Here is a 14,533-nt window from a genome sequence, read left to right on the forward strand (position 1 = left end):
CTCTCTTGTCCCTGATGTCCTCCCTTCTTTTACTTCACGTCCCTCCTACTCCCCCCAAAGCTTCATTTCCCCCTTCACATTTCCTTCCTCTTTCCTGTCTTTTAATCCATTTCACACCCACTATCCCCTTCTCTTTCTCCATGAGATTTTGTGTGTCCCCCCCCCCCCGCTCCAATCACTTTGTCCTGCTAAGCCCCTTCCCTGTCACTCCCCCAACCCTCTAATTTCCCCCAATACCCTCAGTCCTTGTTCCTCTGGTTCCCCTTCCTTTGCCCCCAAGTTCCCTCTTCACCTCCCCCCTCCCCAGCCTCACGTCCCCGCCCGCCCCTCTCCCTCACGCCTTCACCCTCTCCCACTGCCCTCGCCACCCTGCCGTCCCCGGGGTCCCCTCCCTGGGGCTCCCAAGCCCTCCTCCAGCCCTCTCCCCCGCCGCCTTGCACCCGCCCCCCACATCTCACTCCCTGTCCCCGGCCGCGGCCCCTCCCTCACCGATGGTGGAGATGAAGGTGGTGTTGAAGGCGTCCTCGGAGAAGCGGAATAGGAGGCAAGTCTTGCCCACCCCCGAGTCGCCGATCAGCAGCAGCTTGAACAGATAATCGTACGTCTTCGCCATCTTCTCGCTCCGGCCCTCTGACCGGGGAGCTAGAGAAGCGGCGGAGAGAGGCGGGGAGGGGGCCGCGGGCGAGGGGGCGTGTCCGCCGAGCCACCACCGCTCGCCCCGCCCTGAGACCCGCCCCTTCCCTTGGAGAAGGCCTGCGCGCCCCGCCCCACGCGGCCAATCCGAGGGGGCTTCGTCATCACCGCCCGCGTCCCAGGGCTTGATGGGATTTGTAGTTCCTTTGAGGAGTCTCGGGCGTGCCCAGCGCGGGCTGTCCGAGCAGCCCCAAGAGATAAAAGAGGATCTGCTCGGGGCTCGGTGACCTGGTGGATTAGACGTTTCCACCCCTGCCGGGAAGGAGGGTCCCCTTTCGAACTCTGCGCGTAGTGTCGCTGGAACTCAAGTTCACCGTTTTCTTTGTGTGTGGGCGCCTTTCAAATCCAGACCTCGGAATCTGAGTCCCACGACTCCCGTATGTCTCCGGTCCTGACCCGGAGCAGAGATGCTTTCTTTGCTTCATGCTGCTGTGGCGCAGCCTGTGGATTATCTGCAGAGTGCGTTATCTGGCTTCTCCTGCAGTTCCTTATCAGCACCACCCCAAGCCCCCTCCCGCAGCTCCTCAGTTACAGATCTCCAAAAGAATGATTGCCGTTCTAACTTGAAACTCAGCTGTGTTCTCTTCACGGCACACAGACCAGAGCCAAATACAATTGGTATTTTAGAGATCTGTTGTGCAGACCGCTCCCCTCCCAAGGCAAGAGGATGGATAAAAAAAAATCGGGAAATTGAAAATATTAAGGCTTGTGCTACAGGTCTATGTCCTATAAAATGAAAATCATTATGCGAGGCCCGAACTATGACGTTGGGAATAAGAATCGGATTTTGTCTTGGCTCAGCGACTCAGCTGTTCAATCTCTGCGCCCCAGTTTTCTCATCTGTAAAATGGGCATAAAACAAGCATTTCATAGGGTTGTAAAGAAAATTAAATGAAATACCTAACATAAATGTTTGTGGTGATAGTTACCTTCTTAAGCCCTCTCTCTCCATGGATGACAAATGAAGGGGGGCGGGCAGCATTGTCATACTCAATGTAATCCTTTATTTACTGTTTTAGACTATTCTGTAATTGTTTTGTGGATGTATCATTAAGGCCTCTTTCATTTGCTACTGGCAGAAACCCAACCAGAACAAGTTCTCCTGGAAGGGAAGTTTCCTGGCTCAAGTAAAGCCACAGGGCAAGGAATGGCTAAGGAGATCTAGGACCAGAGGCTTCATCCAGTCAGGGTTCAATCTCCCATCTCTTCTCTCTTCTCAGTTTTAACTTCTAATATGTCAAATACCTACAGATAAGACCCACATGAACAAAAGCTCTTCAGAGTACTCAATAATTTTTTTTTATTTTAGAGAAAGAGAGCGGGGAGAGGGACAGAGGGAGAGAGAGACAATCTTAAGCAGGCTCCACGCTCAGCAAGGGGCCCAGAGAGATGCAGGGCTTGATCCCACGACCTTGGGATTATGATCTGAGCAGAAATCATGAGTTGGTGGCTCAACCGACTGAGCCCCTAGGCACCCCCACCTCAATAATTCTTAAGAGGATAAAGGGGTCCTGAGGCCAAAATATTGGAGAACAACTGGCCTAGGCATTTACCTTAGATCTAAGGAAACACCTTATGGAAGGTTAGAGGAGGTTATTAAGGAAACCAGTGGACTCAACCATTAGTGGAATAAGGAAAACACTTGGTTTTTTTTTTTTTTTTCTTTTTTTTTTTTTAATTTTTTTTTTCGACATTTATTTATTTTGGGGACAGAGAGAGACAGAGCATGAACGGGGGAGGGGCAGAGAGAGAGGGAGACACAGAATCGGAAACAGGCTCCAGGCTCTGAGCCATCAGCCCAGAGCCCGACGAGGGGCTCGAACTCCCGGACCGGGAGATCGTGACCTGGCTGAAGTCGGACGCTTAACCGACTGCGCCACCCAGGCGCCCCAGGAAAACACTTGGGACAGTAAACAAGATGTCAGACTTTTCTTTCTTCCTTCCTTCCTTCCTTCCTTCCTTCCTTCCTTCCTTCCTTCCTTCCTTCCCTCCTTCCCTCCTTCCCTCCTTCCTTTCTTTTAATGTTTATTTTTGAGGAGGGTGGGGAGGAAAGGCAGAGAGAGAGGGAGACAGAGAATCCAAAGAAGGCTCTGAGTTGTCAGTGCAAAGCCTGACGTGGGGGTCCAACCCACAAACTGTGAGATCATGACCCAAGCTGAAGTTGGACGCTCAGCCGATTGAGCCACCCAGGCTCCCCGACAGCAGGCTTTTCTAAAACACCTCGAGTGGCTTGTGACTTTATATACAGTGTCAGTGATACTCTATTCTTAGTCTTGTGGCAGAAGATTTGGTTGGTCTTAGTATTGGCCTTCACCTTCCATGTAGAAAAAAGATGAAATGTGTCATTAACTCACACTTATTGGTAATACAGTACCCAGAGAGTTGCTGCTAATAAAGTGTCTAGTTCCTAGAGCCTGCCTGATGGAAACAAAGGTCTAAGGAGGTCAGTGTCAGTTTCTGCCCCGTTAAGGGAAGGGCTCTGTCCTCTGGCACAGGCTGAGGCTCCTTGCCCCAGTCAGTTCTTGCGCAAGTCTGTGAATTCGGCCTCAACCAGGGCTGAACAAGTGTGAACAGCTCAGTTCTATACCTGCACCTTCATTCTGAGAAAGAAGTAGGAAAAAAATCTTCAAAGACCAGTAAAATCTTTCTTTTATAAAATGTGTATTGCTTTAAAATAAATTTTAGTCCTACTATCTGCATGCAACTGTTGCCATTCTTTTTCCGTATGAATAAGAACATACAGATGTGGTATAGAACTTAAGTTCGGAAAAGAAGTTGGGGCACCTGGGTGTTTCAGTTAGGAAAGCATCTGACTCTTTTTTTTTTTTTTTTAATTTTTTTTTTCAACGTTTATTTATTTTTGGGACAGAGAGAGACAGAGCATGAACAGGGGAGCGGCAGAGAGAGAGGGAGACACAGAATCAGAAACAGGCTCCAGGCTCTGAGCCATCAGCCCAGAGCCTGACGCGGGGCTCGAACTCACGGACCGCGAGATCGTGACCTGGCTGAAGTCGGACGCTTAAACGACTGCGCCACCCAGGCGCCCCATGGCTCTTGATTTTTGACTCAGGTCATGATCTCACAGTGGTGAGATCAAGTTCTGCACTGGCCATGGAGCCTGCTTAAGATTCTCTCTCTCCCTCTCCCTCTCCTGCCCCTCTCCTGCTTGCTTTCTCTCTCTCTAAAGAAAAAAAAAAAAAAGAAAAAAAAGTTAGAGTTAGGAGTTTTAAAGTCCCTAAATTTCCTTAGGGGAATTTTTTTAATTGATGGGAATTAAAAAAAAAAAAATCTGTCTTATTTTCACTTCCCTGGTTTTTCTCTATTACCAAGTATATAATATTGGGACTTTCTAGGTGGTAAGTCTGTGCATCACTGTTGAACCATTCACAAATTTTGATATGTGGGCCCTATTTCAAGAAGAATTCAAAATTTTCTCTTTATGCATTATTAATTTTTAAATTTATACAACAATGTTACTTAGAGAACAGATTTGGTGGTAGGCACAGTACTATTATATCAAGAGGCACCTGGGTGGTTCAGTCAGTTAAGCGTCCAACTTCGGGTCTAGTCATGATCTAACAGTTCATGGGTTTGAGTTCCGTGTCGGACTCTGTGCTAACAGCTCATAAGCCTGGAGCCTGCTTTGGATTCTGTCTCCCTCTCTCTCTCTTTGTCCCTCCCTACTCATACTCTCTCTCTCTCAAAAATAAATAAACATTAAAAAAAATTTTTTTAAATCAGGTACTTTGCTCAAAGGACTGGATGATAAGTTTATTTGTAGAGCTGAGAGTACCACGTATAACTGATCACTGATTGCCACCTTGCTTTCTTTCTCCCAGTGGCATTGGTGACCCTTTTCAAAAAACCCATGCTACTGTGCTCTGAGGAAACCACATCAGTATTTTTTGCCAGTTGCCCAGACCCATCTTTGAAATGCTACATCACTGCAGAGCACTAGGAAGACCAGCACATTCAATCTGATTCTGTAAATATTTACTGAAGCCTTTGATAAGGTTAACATCTACATGGCAGCTTGACTTACAGAAATCTCGATGTCCAAGGAGTTTACTCTCTGTGGTTTTTGTGAGGCCAGCACTCTTTCTTCCTGCTTTTGGTAAGTGCTCCTCCCCCACTGATGGCTGTGAATCAGGGTACTCTACTCCTTCAGCCAAAGAGGTGGATGTAAGGCCGAGCTGGGTGAACCTGAGTTCTTCCCTGTGAATCTCCTGATGAGGTGGGGCAATGATACTGAAAGGAGGTCTGAATGGTGGGAGGTCTGTGTGAGCTTCAGGCTGGTTTTGAACAGAGCTTTAGTTCGTTTTCCTGTATTTTCTTGTTGCTGCCCTCCTCTACGTGTTCACCATGTCCTTGGACGGGCTTTCCTCAGGACCGCCATGTTGCACAATTCCAAGGGCATTATTCACATCTCACAGTTTATTCATATGGGGGATCAAAGGCTCCCAAGAATCTACACATATTCTTGAGGGTCTGTGTGTTCTCTAGGCAAATTTTCAAATTTATTCAAGCACTCTTTAACTGTTGAATTGCTCTATAGCACTTGAATATAAGAAGAGTTACCTTTCTTAACTGCCTAAGTGAAATTAAATTTGGCTGAGACCCTACCTGTCAAGGGCTGGAAAAACTGGTATCTATCATTATTGGGGCTTTTCCTCCTCTTAATTATATCCTATACGAATCCAGGAGCTTACACGGTCCTGAAACACTAGGGGCAAAGCAGCTTCTGATCATCTGTCTGCACCCAGCAGTGTTGACGCTTCTGTCCAAGCACTCTTGGGTTCTGGTCCTTTGCCATCTGTTGAGCACAGCTGTCCCGGTGGGCTACAAAGATGTCCTTCATGGTGATTATTTTCACTGGCTGATGACTCAGCCATTGAATAAGTTCTCTCTCTGTTATCTAATAGTTTGTGTACTTCTTTGTCTTCTCCCTTACAACTTGAGCTCTTTGAGGAAAAGAACATTTCTAATTTCTCACTGTGTACCCCAGTAGGTACTCAATTAAGCTGTCAAATAAATGAATGAACACCTGATGATCATGCCAGTTTTCTAGTTTTTCAAATAGCTGGTTCACCTTCAGTTTATTATTTGCTTGGGTATTTTTGGCCTCACAAATACCTTTCTGGTTGTACTCTATAGTATATTTATATGTTATTCATTCTGTAAGTATACTGTTCATTGTTGTGTTTAAGAAATCAGTATGATTATATCTTACTTCTCTAGCATGTCAAGATTATATTGAATGATAATCTCTCAAAAATACCAATTTCTCCTATCACCTGTGTGTCAGCCAAAAACATGCTATTTGTTTAGTGATATTCCAGTGGGACAATTCTATAATTATCTTCATCAGAGAGACAAACTGTACCTTTTCCACCCACTGATGTTTCCTGAGCAATCACAGGGTGAATAATGTCCATTCAAACAAATATCCATTAAGCTCACTCTATGAAACCAGCTCAGCAAGGCCACTTGGAGAATACAAAGGGGTCTATCATATGATCCCTTCCCTCAGTTTGCTTCCCATCTAATTGAGGGGAGAATCCACAAGTGACAAGTTCAATAATAAATGGGAGACCAGTATTTGGCTGCATACTCTACATTTATTATGATGGGTCAGGTGTTCATTCTGATTGGTTGGCTTTTAATTCAGATTGGTCAGGCATCCATTTGGTTGGGTGTCCATTTTGATTATTTGGGCACACATTCTGATTGGTCAGGCTTCCAATGTGATGGATCAAATGCTCTTGCCAAACAGATGGTTAAATATGTTGCATATCTCAACTAGATGCAAAAGTTAAATAAAAATGATATGGTACAAAAAATTGCTGCATGAAATTACAGTATCTGCTTGATTAACAAATTTCTATAAACCTAGTTTTTTAGAACAGAGTCAGTAGGTGTATAACAAAGGTGTAGAGGGGATGAGAAGATAGTCTGCATCGTTCAGGCCTGAGTTAATGAATGTGACTGAAAGGGAGGCCATCTATAGCATGGGCCCTTAGAATATGGGAAAGGACCACAGCCAACGCCCAGAGGAAGGCAAAACTCCTTTCCTGGGTGTCAGGAGTGAATACCTAGTCATCTACAATGCAGAAGAAGCCACCCAAGTTGCAACAATTCTGAGTGGCTCCATTTCTGGGCACTGTCCAGCCCACAGAAAGGGGAGGTCAACCTTAGCCTGCATAGAGAGTTGAGATCAATATTTTACTCTACTAAAGGGTGGACTGGAAGGAACCCATTCCACTACCTCTTATATTATTTCTTTTTCTGATAATAAAGTAACCTAGACATTGCTATGTAGGATTTTGTGTCAAATAAGGCATATGCACTAAATACTATGCATTTTTGGGTTTCTTATAAGCGTGGGTGATTAAAGAAAGTTTTGGGACCAACTTTAAAATGGACTTTGATCCAATGGCAAAGTCAAGATATGCTGAAACTCACAATCAGCATCCTAATAGGTATTGAGATGCTTATGGCAGTAAATAATAGAACACTAGATGGCTTGAATAAGAAAAAACATTTAATCACACACTAAAACAATCAGATATAAAACTAATGACAGGTGAGTAATTCAGCAGCTCAAATGACATGCCTGGTACCTGGTTTTTCTCTCTGTCATTTTCTTAGTAATGTTTCCTAAGTAACACTTATTTCAACAGGCCAGCACAATGTGGTTGCAAAATGTCTTCCCGAAACTCCTGAGACTCCTTGCTTCCAGATTCAACAAAGCAGGATGTAGAGAGTCCTCTTCCTCAAAAGTTTAAATGAATACCCTAAAATTGAGTTCCACGGGACTGGACTGCCCTTCCATGAATCAATCCCTAGAGTCTAAGATTCTGGCCTACACTAACTGGAGTAAGGCTGAGTGTAGGGTCAAGCTCAACCTAAATCACGGGGTTCTGTTATAAACAGAGAAAAGAAGAGGAGACAAGGCGACAGAAGCAACAAAGGAATACCACCACCTGTTTCAGTGTCAAGTGCATATTGGTTTTTGTACTGAGTACCTCTAAGTGGTTAGTTATGTTGGAATTTCTGCAGAAGTCATGGAGCTGAATCCAGGAAAATTCTGACTTGTTCTCTTATACAAATGGATTGATGTTGAACTGGGAAGAAGAGGCAAGAAGGAAATAACTTTGCTTAAGAAAGAAGGGATAGGTGGTCCAAAGCTAGAATTAACATCGGCACTTACACACCTGGTCCCTTTCTACCCTACTTCAGCAAGCAGCTAAGGTTAAACACTTTAGCAGCCTTGAACTTTCTAAGTTCTGGGGTTTTGTGATGGAAAGAGGAGCAGACTAAGCATCAGGTGACTGGGGTTCTGTTCCCAGCTCTGCCACTAACTAACTCTGTGACCTTAAACAAGGACAACCACCTTTCTGTGTCTCAGTTTCCTCGTCTGTAAAATGAGGGGAGTTTGTTTAGATGATTCCTTTTTGTCTATAAAATCCTTTAGCTCTTAAATCCAAACCCCCGTAACAGGTGACCCAAGACCTGCCTTGGGGATTCTGGTTTTTCAGACGTTGGTCTTCCAGGCCAACCAAACACCCTGTTGAATCAAGGGGATTTATCAACAGCCCCAAGGCCTAGCGGGTCTTGGAGGCCAGTCAGGGTGTGGTGCTGGGAAAGGAGCCCAAGACACCTAGTTCCTTGTTCCAAACAGCATTCAATTCACCCTATGACTCAGTTATCGTACTTCTCTCTTTCCAGGGAGTGCAAAGTTTCAGTCCTCTCTGTGATGGCGACAGCAATTTATTAGGTTGCCAATCTAGAAGGTTAAGAGAAAAATGAGATTCTGCTTTGTATTTTGAGCCATATCCAGTTATATTCCTGCTTCCAATTCCTATTTAATATGGATAATCATTTCCCAAATAACCTTAAACATAGGCTTCCCCCCCCCCACCTAATTTAACAGCAGCAAGGCACCCTTAATCAGGGTGCATGTTGAATGTTCCAGAACCTAGGATAAAACACCCTATCTCTTTAAATTCCTTGCCTCTCACTCTCCAGACAGAACTGACGCAGTTAGTATGAAATCAAGTAGAACTCTTTGATTACTCATTTTTAAGATTTACAATTATAAGTGATGGTGACAACATAATAGGATGCTAAAGAAATAAGGCTGAAGAGGTGATTCTTTGGGGCCAAGATGAATATTCAGATTAAGAAAAACTGCTAATGAAATCCCAATCACATAGTAATTTCCCACGTATTGCTTTCTGAAACTCAAGTAGCTATATAGCCTAATTAGGCCTGTTTGGGAGATTATCACAACATCTTATTTCTGCCATGAATGGCATCATTCAGCATTTAATATTCATTGAGGCTTTTATGAAACAGAGAGGTTTCCATATGTCTCTAGAGCAAAACATTTGTGTTTGCCATCTGCTACTCAAGAGTAGTTTTTGTAGGAAAAGAATGCAAATCGCTTGGTTCTTTAATTACTTTGGGGTTAGGCTGTACTATAGCTGGGACTGTGGGACGGCCAATTCACTGAAAGGAGCATACGGTTGTTTACTTAGCCACCAAACTTAAAGAGTTCTTTACAAGCAAACGGCATGAAAAGAAATTGAAGCCTAAAACTATCTTTGTCCTTTAAACTCAAGGCAAAGTCCCTTGTGAAGTGATGTGTGAGACTTTTATAAGTTGGCATTAAGGAGACACTATCTAGGGACACTGGACTTTGAGGTTGTTATAGCAAGCATCAGTTCTCTTTTCTTAATCTTGACACCAAAGGAATATATGACTCAATACTTAAAAAAAAAAAAAAAATCAAAGGATCTCCATGAACTCAGTATAAAAAAAAAAAAAAGGAATTTACTCTTGGTCACCCAGGAGATAATTACTTGGGCTTTGGACTCTGTGCTGTTCATTTTGCCTTTCCCTCTTTCTCATTATTTTCTCGAATTGTGGATAATTCTCTGCTCAGTAACACCTTCCTAGCCAATGGATACACACCATTAGTTTTGCTTAATCAGGAGTAACTTCAACTGAGAATTTAACCCAATGTGGAAACCCTGGAGCTTAGAGAAATCTATAGATCTCAATTACTGATGCTCTTTGGAGCCCTCACAGTAAATTTCATTCACTGGGATTACTGGAATATAGAATGTAAGAAACTGACAAATCAAAGGGACCTAGTTTGGCTACTGACTATGAGATCCTAACCTCATGGACTTCTGTTTTCTAAGACTATTTTCTGCTTGAAGGTGGTATAGAACCAATGAGTATAGAGATTGTTTATTGTTTCCAAAGTTTGTATCTCAGAATACGAAGTGAATCAGTAGGTGAAACTAGAAGAATGGGTTTCATGGCCAAACCCTTTTGACAAATTCTGCTATCACAGTGTTTTGATGATAGGGCTTCTCAGAACATTTAATATGCTGATGTGCTTTGTGACTCTTCATAGTCTGGTGCTGAGTGCGGCTTTCCCCACACTTGTGCTCCGAGGCACCTTTCTGATGGAGCATCTTATGGGACCTATGTTCAGTATATATGTCAGGAAAGTGATTTCATCTGAACCCTAGTTTTAGATATGAAGATTGAGCTGTAAAGTCCTACTGTCATGAAGAAAATCAGCATGTTTATAGGAAGGTGTCAGGAAGGGAGGCAACATCCATTTATCAGAGTTCCTGCTGGACTGAGAACATCTGTCCCTGTTCAGGATTCTCCTGAATCCCAGGGCATGGCTCCCTCATGTTGCCTCTGTTACAATCACACCCATAGAAAGATTAGCCAAGGGGTCTAGGGTACTGTGATGGCTGCTTCCTCCTGACCTGGGGCAGGTGACTTGCCCCCAAGTCCTGGGGGACAGACATTGTACTGAACTGAAATGAAAATCACCTTATGTGCAGAAGGAAATTTACCCAGCATTCTAAAAGTGCAAAGAACTAGATTCTTTTTTTTTTTAATGTTTATTTTTGAGAGAGAGAGACACACACAGTGTGAGTGGGGGAGAGGCACAGAGAGAGGAAGGCACAGAATCCGAAGCAGGCTCCAGGCTCCAACCTGTCAGCACAGAGCCTGATGCTGGGCTTGAATTCATGAGCCATGAGATCATGACCTGAGCCGAAGTCGGACGCTTAACCAACTGAGCCACCCAGGCACCTCCAAAAAACTAGATTCTTAAATGAACATTCTTGAGGCTGAGTTTTTTCAGGAAATAAGGCTAATGCCAGCGGTCCTGGGTGGCTCAGTCGGTTAAGCGTCTGACTCTTCATTTTGGCTCAGGTCATGATCTCACGGTTCATGAGTTTGAGCCCCAATTCGGGCTCCATAGTGACAGCGTGGAGCCTGCTTGGGATTCTTTCTCTCTCTCTGGCCTTTCCCTGCATGTGCTCTAAATAAATAAACAAACGAACTTAAAAAAATTTTTTTAAAAGGTTAATGCCAAGTAATTAAGCTAACATTTGTGGTTTTTTCTTTTGTATTATTCTCTATTTTGAGTGAGTTATAAGATGTGTTAAGGGTCACATCACACCCAGACCAATTTTCTACAATGACATCTAAAGTTCTGTAAAATGGTCTGTGTAATAAAATGTTTTTAAAAATAGATTATTTAAATTTCTTGAGGGCATAAATTATTTCATATTGTATCCCTAATGACCACCACAGGGCTTGGCATACATTAGGCACACAGTAATAAATATGTTTGCATTCATTAGTAAATTACAATCTGATGATTAGACTTTAATAATGATAATAATACATTAATGGTACTAATGACATCCTATCTTTCCAAAAATCTCAAAGATAAATTCCTTGACCTGGTTAAGGTTTAAAAGCAGAAGCTAGTTAACACTCCTTATTTGTAACCTTCTATTTCACAAACGGTTGTACTGTGATGCGGTATTTCTTTCAGGAAATAATAAGTGGGATCACTTCCGTGTTTGACTTTTGAATACATGCACATAGACTTAGATGTGGAATGAGTCCATAGATAGCGACTCCTATCTTCCAGTCATTGTAGAATTCCCCTGTCAGCCAGTTGGCCTGTATTAAACATCCCCAGAGATAACACACATAATAATAATCCTGAAACAATGTGTGACCCTGGAGGGCCTACTGAGTCATCAAAGAAGGATTAAGTCATGTTGGTAAATTACAGTTTTTCTGTATATTCATTCACTTAATAAAAACAATTTTTTTAGCCCCTACAATATATAAAGCAACTCACTAGGTACTGTAAGGGGAGTAAAGAAACTGACACAGACCATCCCTTAAGAAGCCTGTGGTCTTAGAGGAGAGGTGGGGCACACACATAAGTAATTACAATGCCGGGTAAAATTACGACATGCTGGTAATGTGCTGTTGTGTTAATTTACAGTTCTTTCAAAATTAGCTTATTTTTCTTTCAAAACTGGTAGTCTGTAGGTAAGCAGATTCCCCTGTGAATTAGAATGCCCCATCTCCTGACTATTCTGGATAAGCAGCATCTGTGGCATCAAGTTTTATTCGCAGTGATCTGCATTGTCTGGGAGCCATGCTTCTTGTTATATAGCAGGACAGGGCCATCCCAGGAAGGTCTTATTGACCAGCACTAAGTCCCTGACGTTGGGACATACAATTCACTTGAACTGGATGGGTGAGGAGGATGAATCACAATGACAGGAAGGTGGGTACTTTGGGCAGCAACATAGTAATACAGGGGTCAAGTTGTTAAGTGACAGCCAGAAACGGGGTCAACATAGGCACACAAATTGTCCTTGGCTCGCCGAGTAGCTGCCTCTGAACAGAGAGTGGGTCTGTGGGGGAGAAGGTTGTGGGGCAGTAGGAGGATTTATCGGTCCACACCCCAGAAGTGACCACTACCTGATGATGTGAGTTGACTCTTTTTTTTCTAATTTGAGATATATTTTTATCTCCATTTAAAAAAATTGTTTTAATGTTTATTTATTTCTGAGACAGAGAGAGATAGACCATGAGTGGGGGAGGGGCACAGAGAGAGGGAGGCACAGAATCTGAAGCAGGCTCCAGGCTCTGACCAGTAGGCACAGAGCCCGACTTGGGGCTTGAACTCACGAACCGTGAGATCATGACCTGAGCCGAAGTCAGTCGCTCAACCGACTGAGTCACTCAGGTGCCCCTTTATCTCCATTTTAAAAGCAAAAAAAGTAAGGAATTCATTTACACATCCAACATCCCAAGATCATTATGGAAACACATCTTTCATACATTAGGAACGAGGCTGTCAGAGAAAGTTGGTCTAAAGCCTTTCTCTGAGCCAAGAATCCAGAATTTAATACGGTAATCACTTATTTTTTTTTTTTACATTTTATTTATTTATTTGTGAGAGAGAGGGAGAGAAAATGCATACATGAGGGGTAGAGGGGCAGAGAGAGAGGGAGGGAGAGAGAGAGAGAGAGAGAGAGAGAGAGAGAGAGAATCCCAAGCAGGCTCTGTGCTGTCAGTACAGAGCCTGATGCAGGGCTCGAAATCATGAACCTCAAGATCATGACCTGAGCTGAAATCAAGAGTCAGACGCTTAACTGAGCCACCCAGGCACCCCAATACTGTCATCATTTAAATATACAACAAATTAACATCAAAGTATACACTTATACATTTCCTTATTTACAACTTTTGCCTTTAAAATTGATGATTAAAAATACTTTTTATGTATGGACATAGTTTGCTTTGGTATCTAGCTTTTTATGGGAGCTCAACCTCTCTGGTAAAATATTTAATTATGGAGTTTATTCGTTTGATTCCTGGCCCTTATACCTGCCGGAGACCATGCCTACTGCCCAGAATAAATTATCTGTGGGAGGCAAACAGTCAAAACACTTGAAACAGCTCATGCCTTTTGTGTTTTATAGTTAAGGTAGCAATTACTTATGGTATCCAGATTCGTGCAGACTCCAGTATTAACTCAGACTTTTGACTTACTTGTTATATGGCCAGATAGCATTTGTTCTTAAGTCTTAGCAAGAGGGTCCCTTCCCCTGGGGCCCACTCTTTAGAGAACTCTACCCTTGCCCTCTTTTGGTCACTATTCCAAATTGGGCAGGGAATCCATAGGCCAAGAGATGTATTCATTCAGAGTCATGCTCCCTTTTCAGAATACACTCCAGGTACCCACACCCCAGAATTCTCAGCCGAATGCCCTGCTTCCAGGAATGGTATGGACCTCATCTCCGGATCTATCCTTCTGAGGGTGCACTGTTTCATTGGTGTGGCACCACAGGCATACGCAATGGCCAAAAGGGGGTGCTAACATGGACAGAGCCCGAACACATGGTCTGGGATCCTCATCGCATGTATATGATGCCTTCATGATATGGGCCCTGCCTGGGGCGGTTAGGGATGGGGGAAGGAGGGGCGTCGGTCCAGACCAGGACTGCTCTCCCTAAACCACCACATTCTGGTGTGGAGCTCTGTGGAGCTAAAATGTTCTAAATTTCATTATCGATTTTTTAGGTCATTATAAATATATATCTGTTAAGGTAGGAAACTTGCTTGTTATCTTCATCTATAATTGTTAAATATTTAGACATAAGATCTGTGGGCCTCTGTTTTCACTCTTTTCTTTGTTTTTGTTGTTTGTTGTAGTTGTTTTTTTCCCCACTTTTTTGCACCCTAAGCCTCACAAATTATGGGACTAGGACCTCTCTTAGAATAGGTTTGATTTTGGGTTTGTTTAAAATCTTAATACAGGGGCGTCTGGGTGGCTCAGTTGGTTGAGTGTCCAATTTTAGGTCAGGTCATGATCTCACAGTTGGTGAGTTCGAGTCCCACATCGGGCTCTGTGCTGACAGTTCAGAGCCTGAAGCCTGCCTCACATTCTGTGTCTCCCTCTCTCTTCCCCTCCCCTGCTTGTGCT

General features: G+C 43.5%; 1 protein-coding gene across 9 annotated transcripts in view; it reads right to left on the reverse strand.

The window, feature by feature from the left end:
* Positions 1-14,533, reverse strand: part of RAB8B (RAB8B, member RAS oncogene family) — an 86,248-nt gene that overhangs the window by 56,015 nt on the left and 15,700 nt on the right. For 5 of the 9 annotated variants that reach the window (XM_045059189.1, XM_045059187.1, XM_045059188.1 and 2 more), the window contains one exon: positions 7,213-8,479. In XM_045059189.1, the coding sequence (XP_044915124.1) occupies positions 8,388-8,479 (92 nt within the window). In that variant the 3' untranslated portion in view covers positions 7,213-8,387. Of the gene's footprint in view, positions 1-489; positions 1,534-4,669; positions 6,493-7,212; positions 8,480-14,533 lie in introns of those variants that run through there. The other 4 variants (XM_019832298.3, XR_006599150.1, XM_045059190.1 and 1 more) reach the window with 4 other exon arrangements.

This window comes from Felis catus, chromosome B3, assembly GCF_018350175.1.
Source record: "Felis catus isolate Fca126 chromosome B3, F.catus_Fca126_mat1.0, whole genome shotgun sequence".
NCBI classification, from domain to species: Eukaryota; Metazoa; Chordata; class Mammalia; order Carnivora; family Felidae; genus Felis; species Felis catus.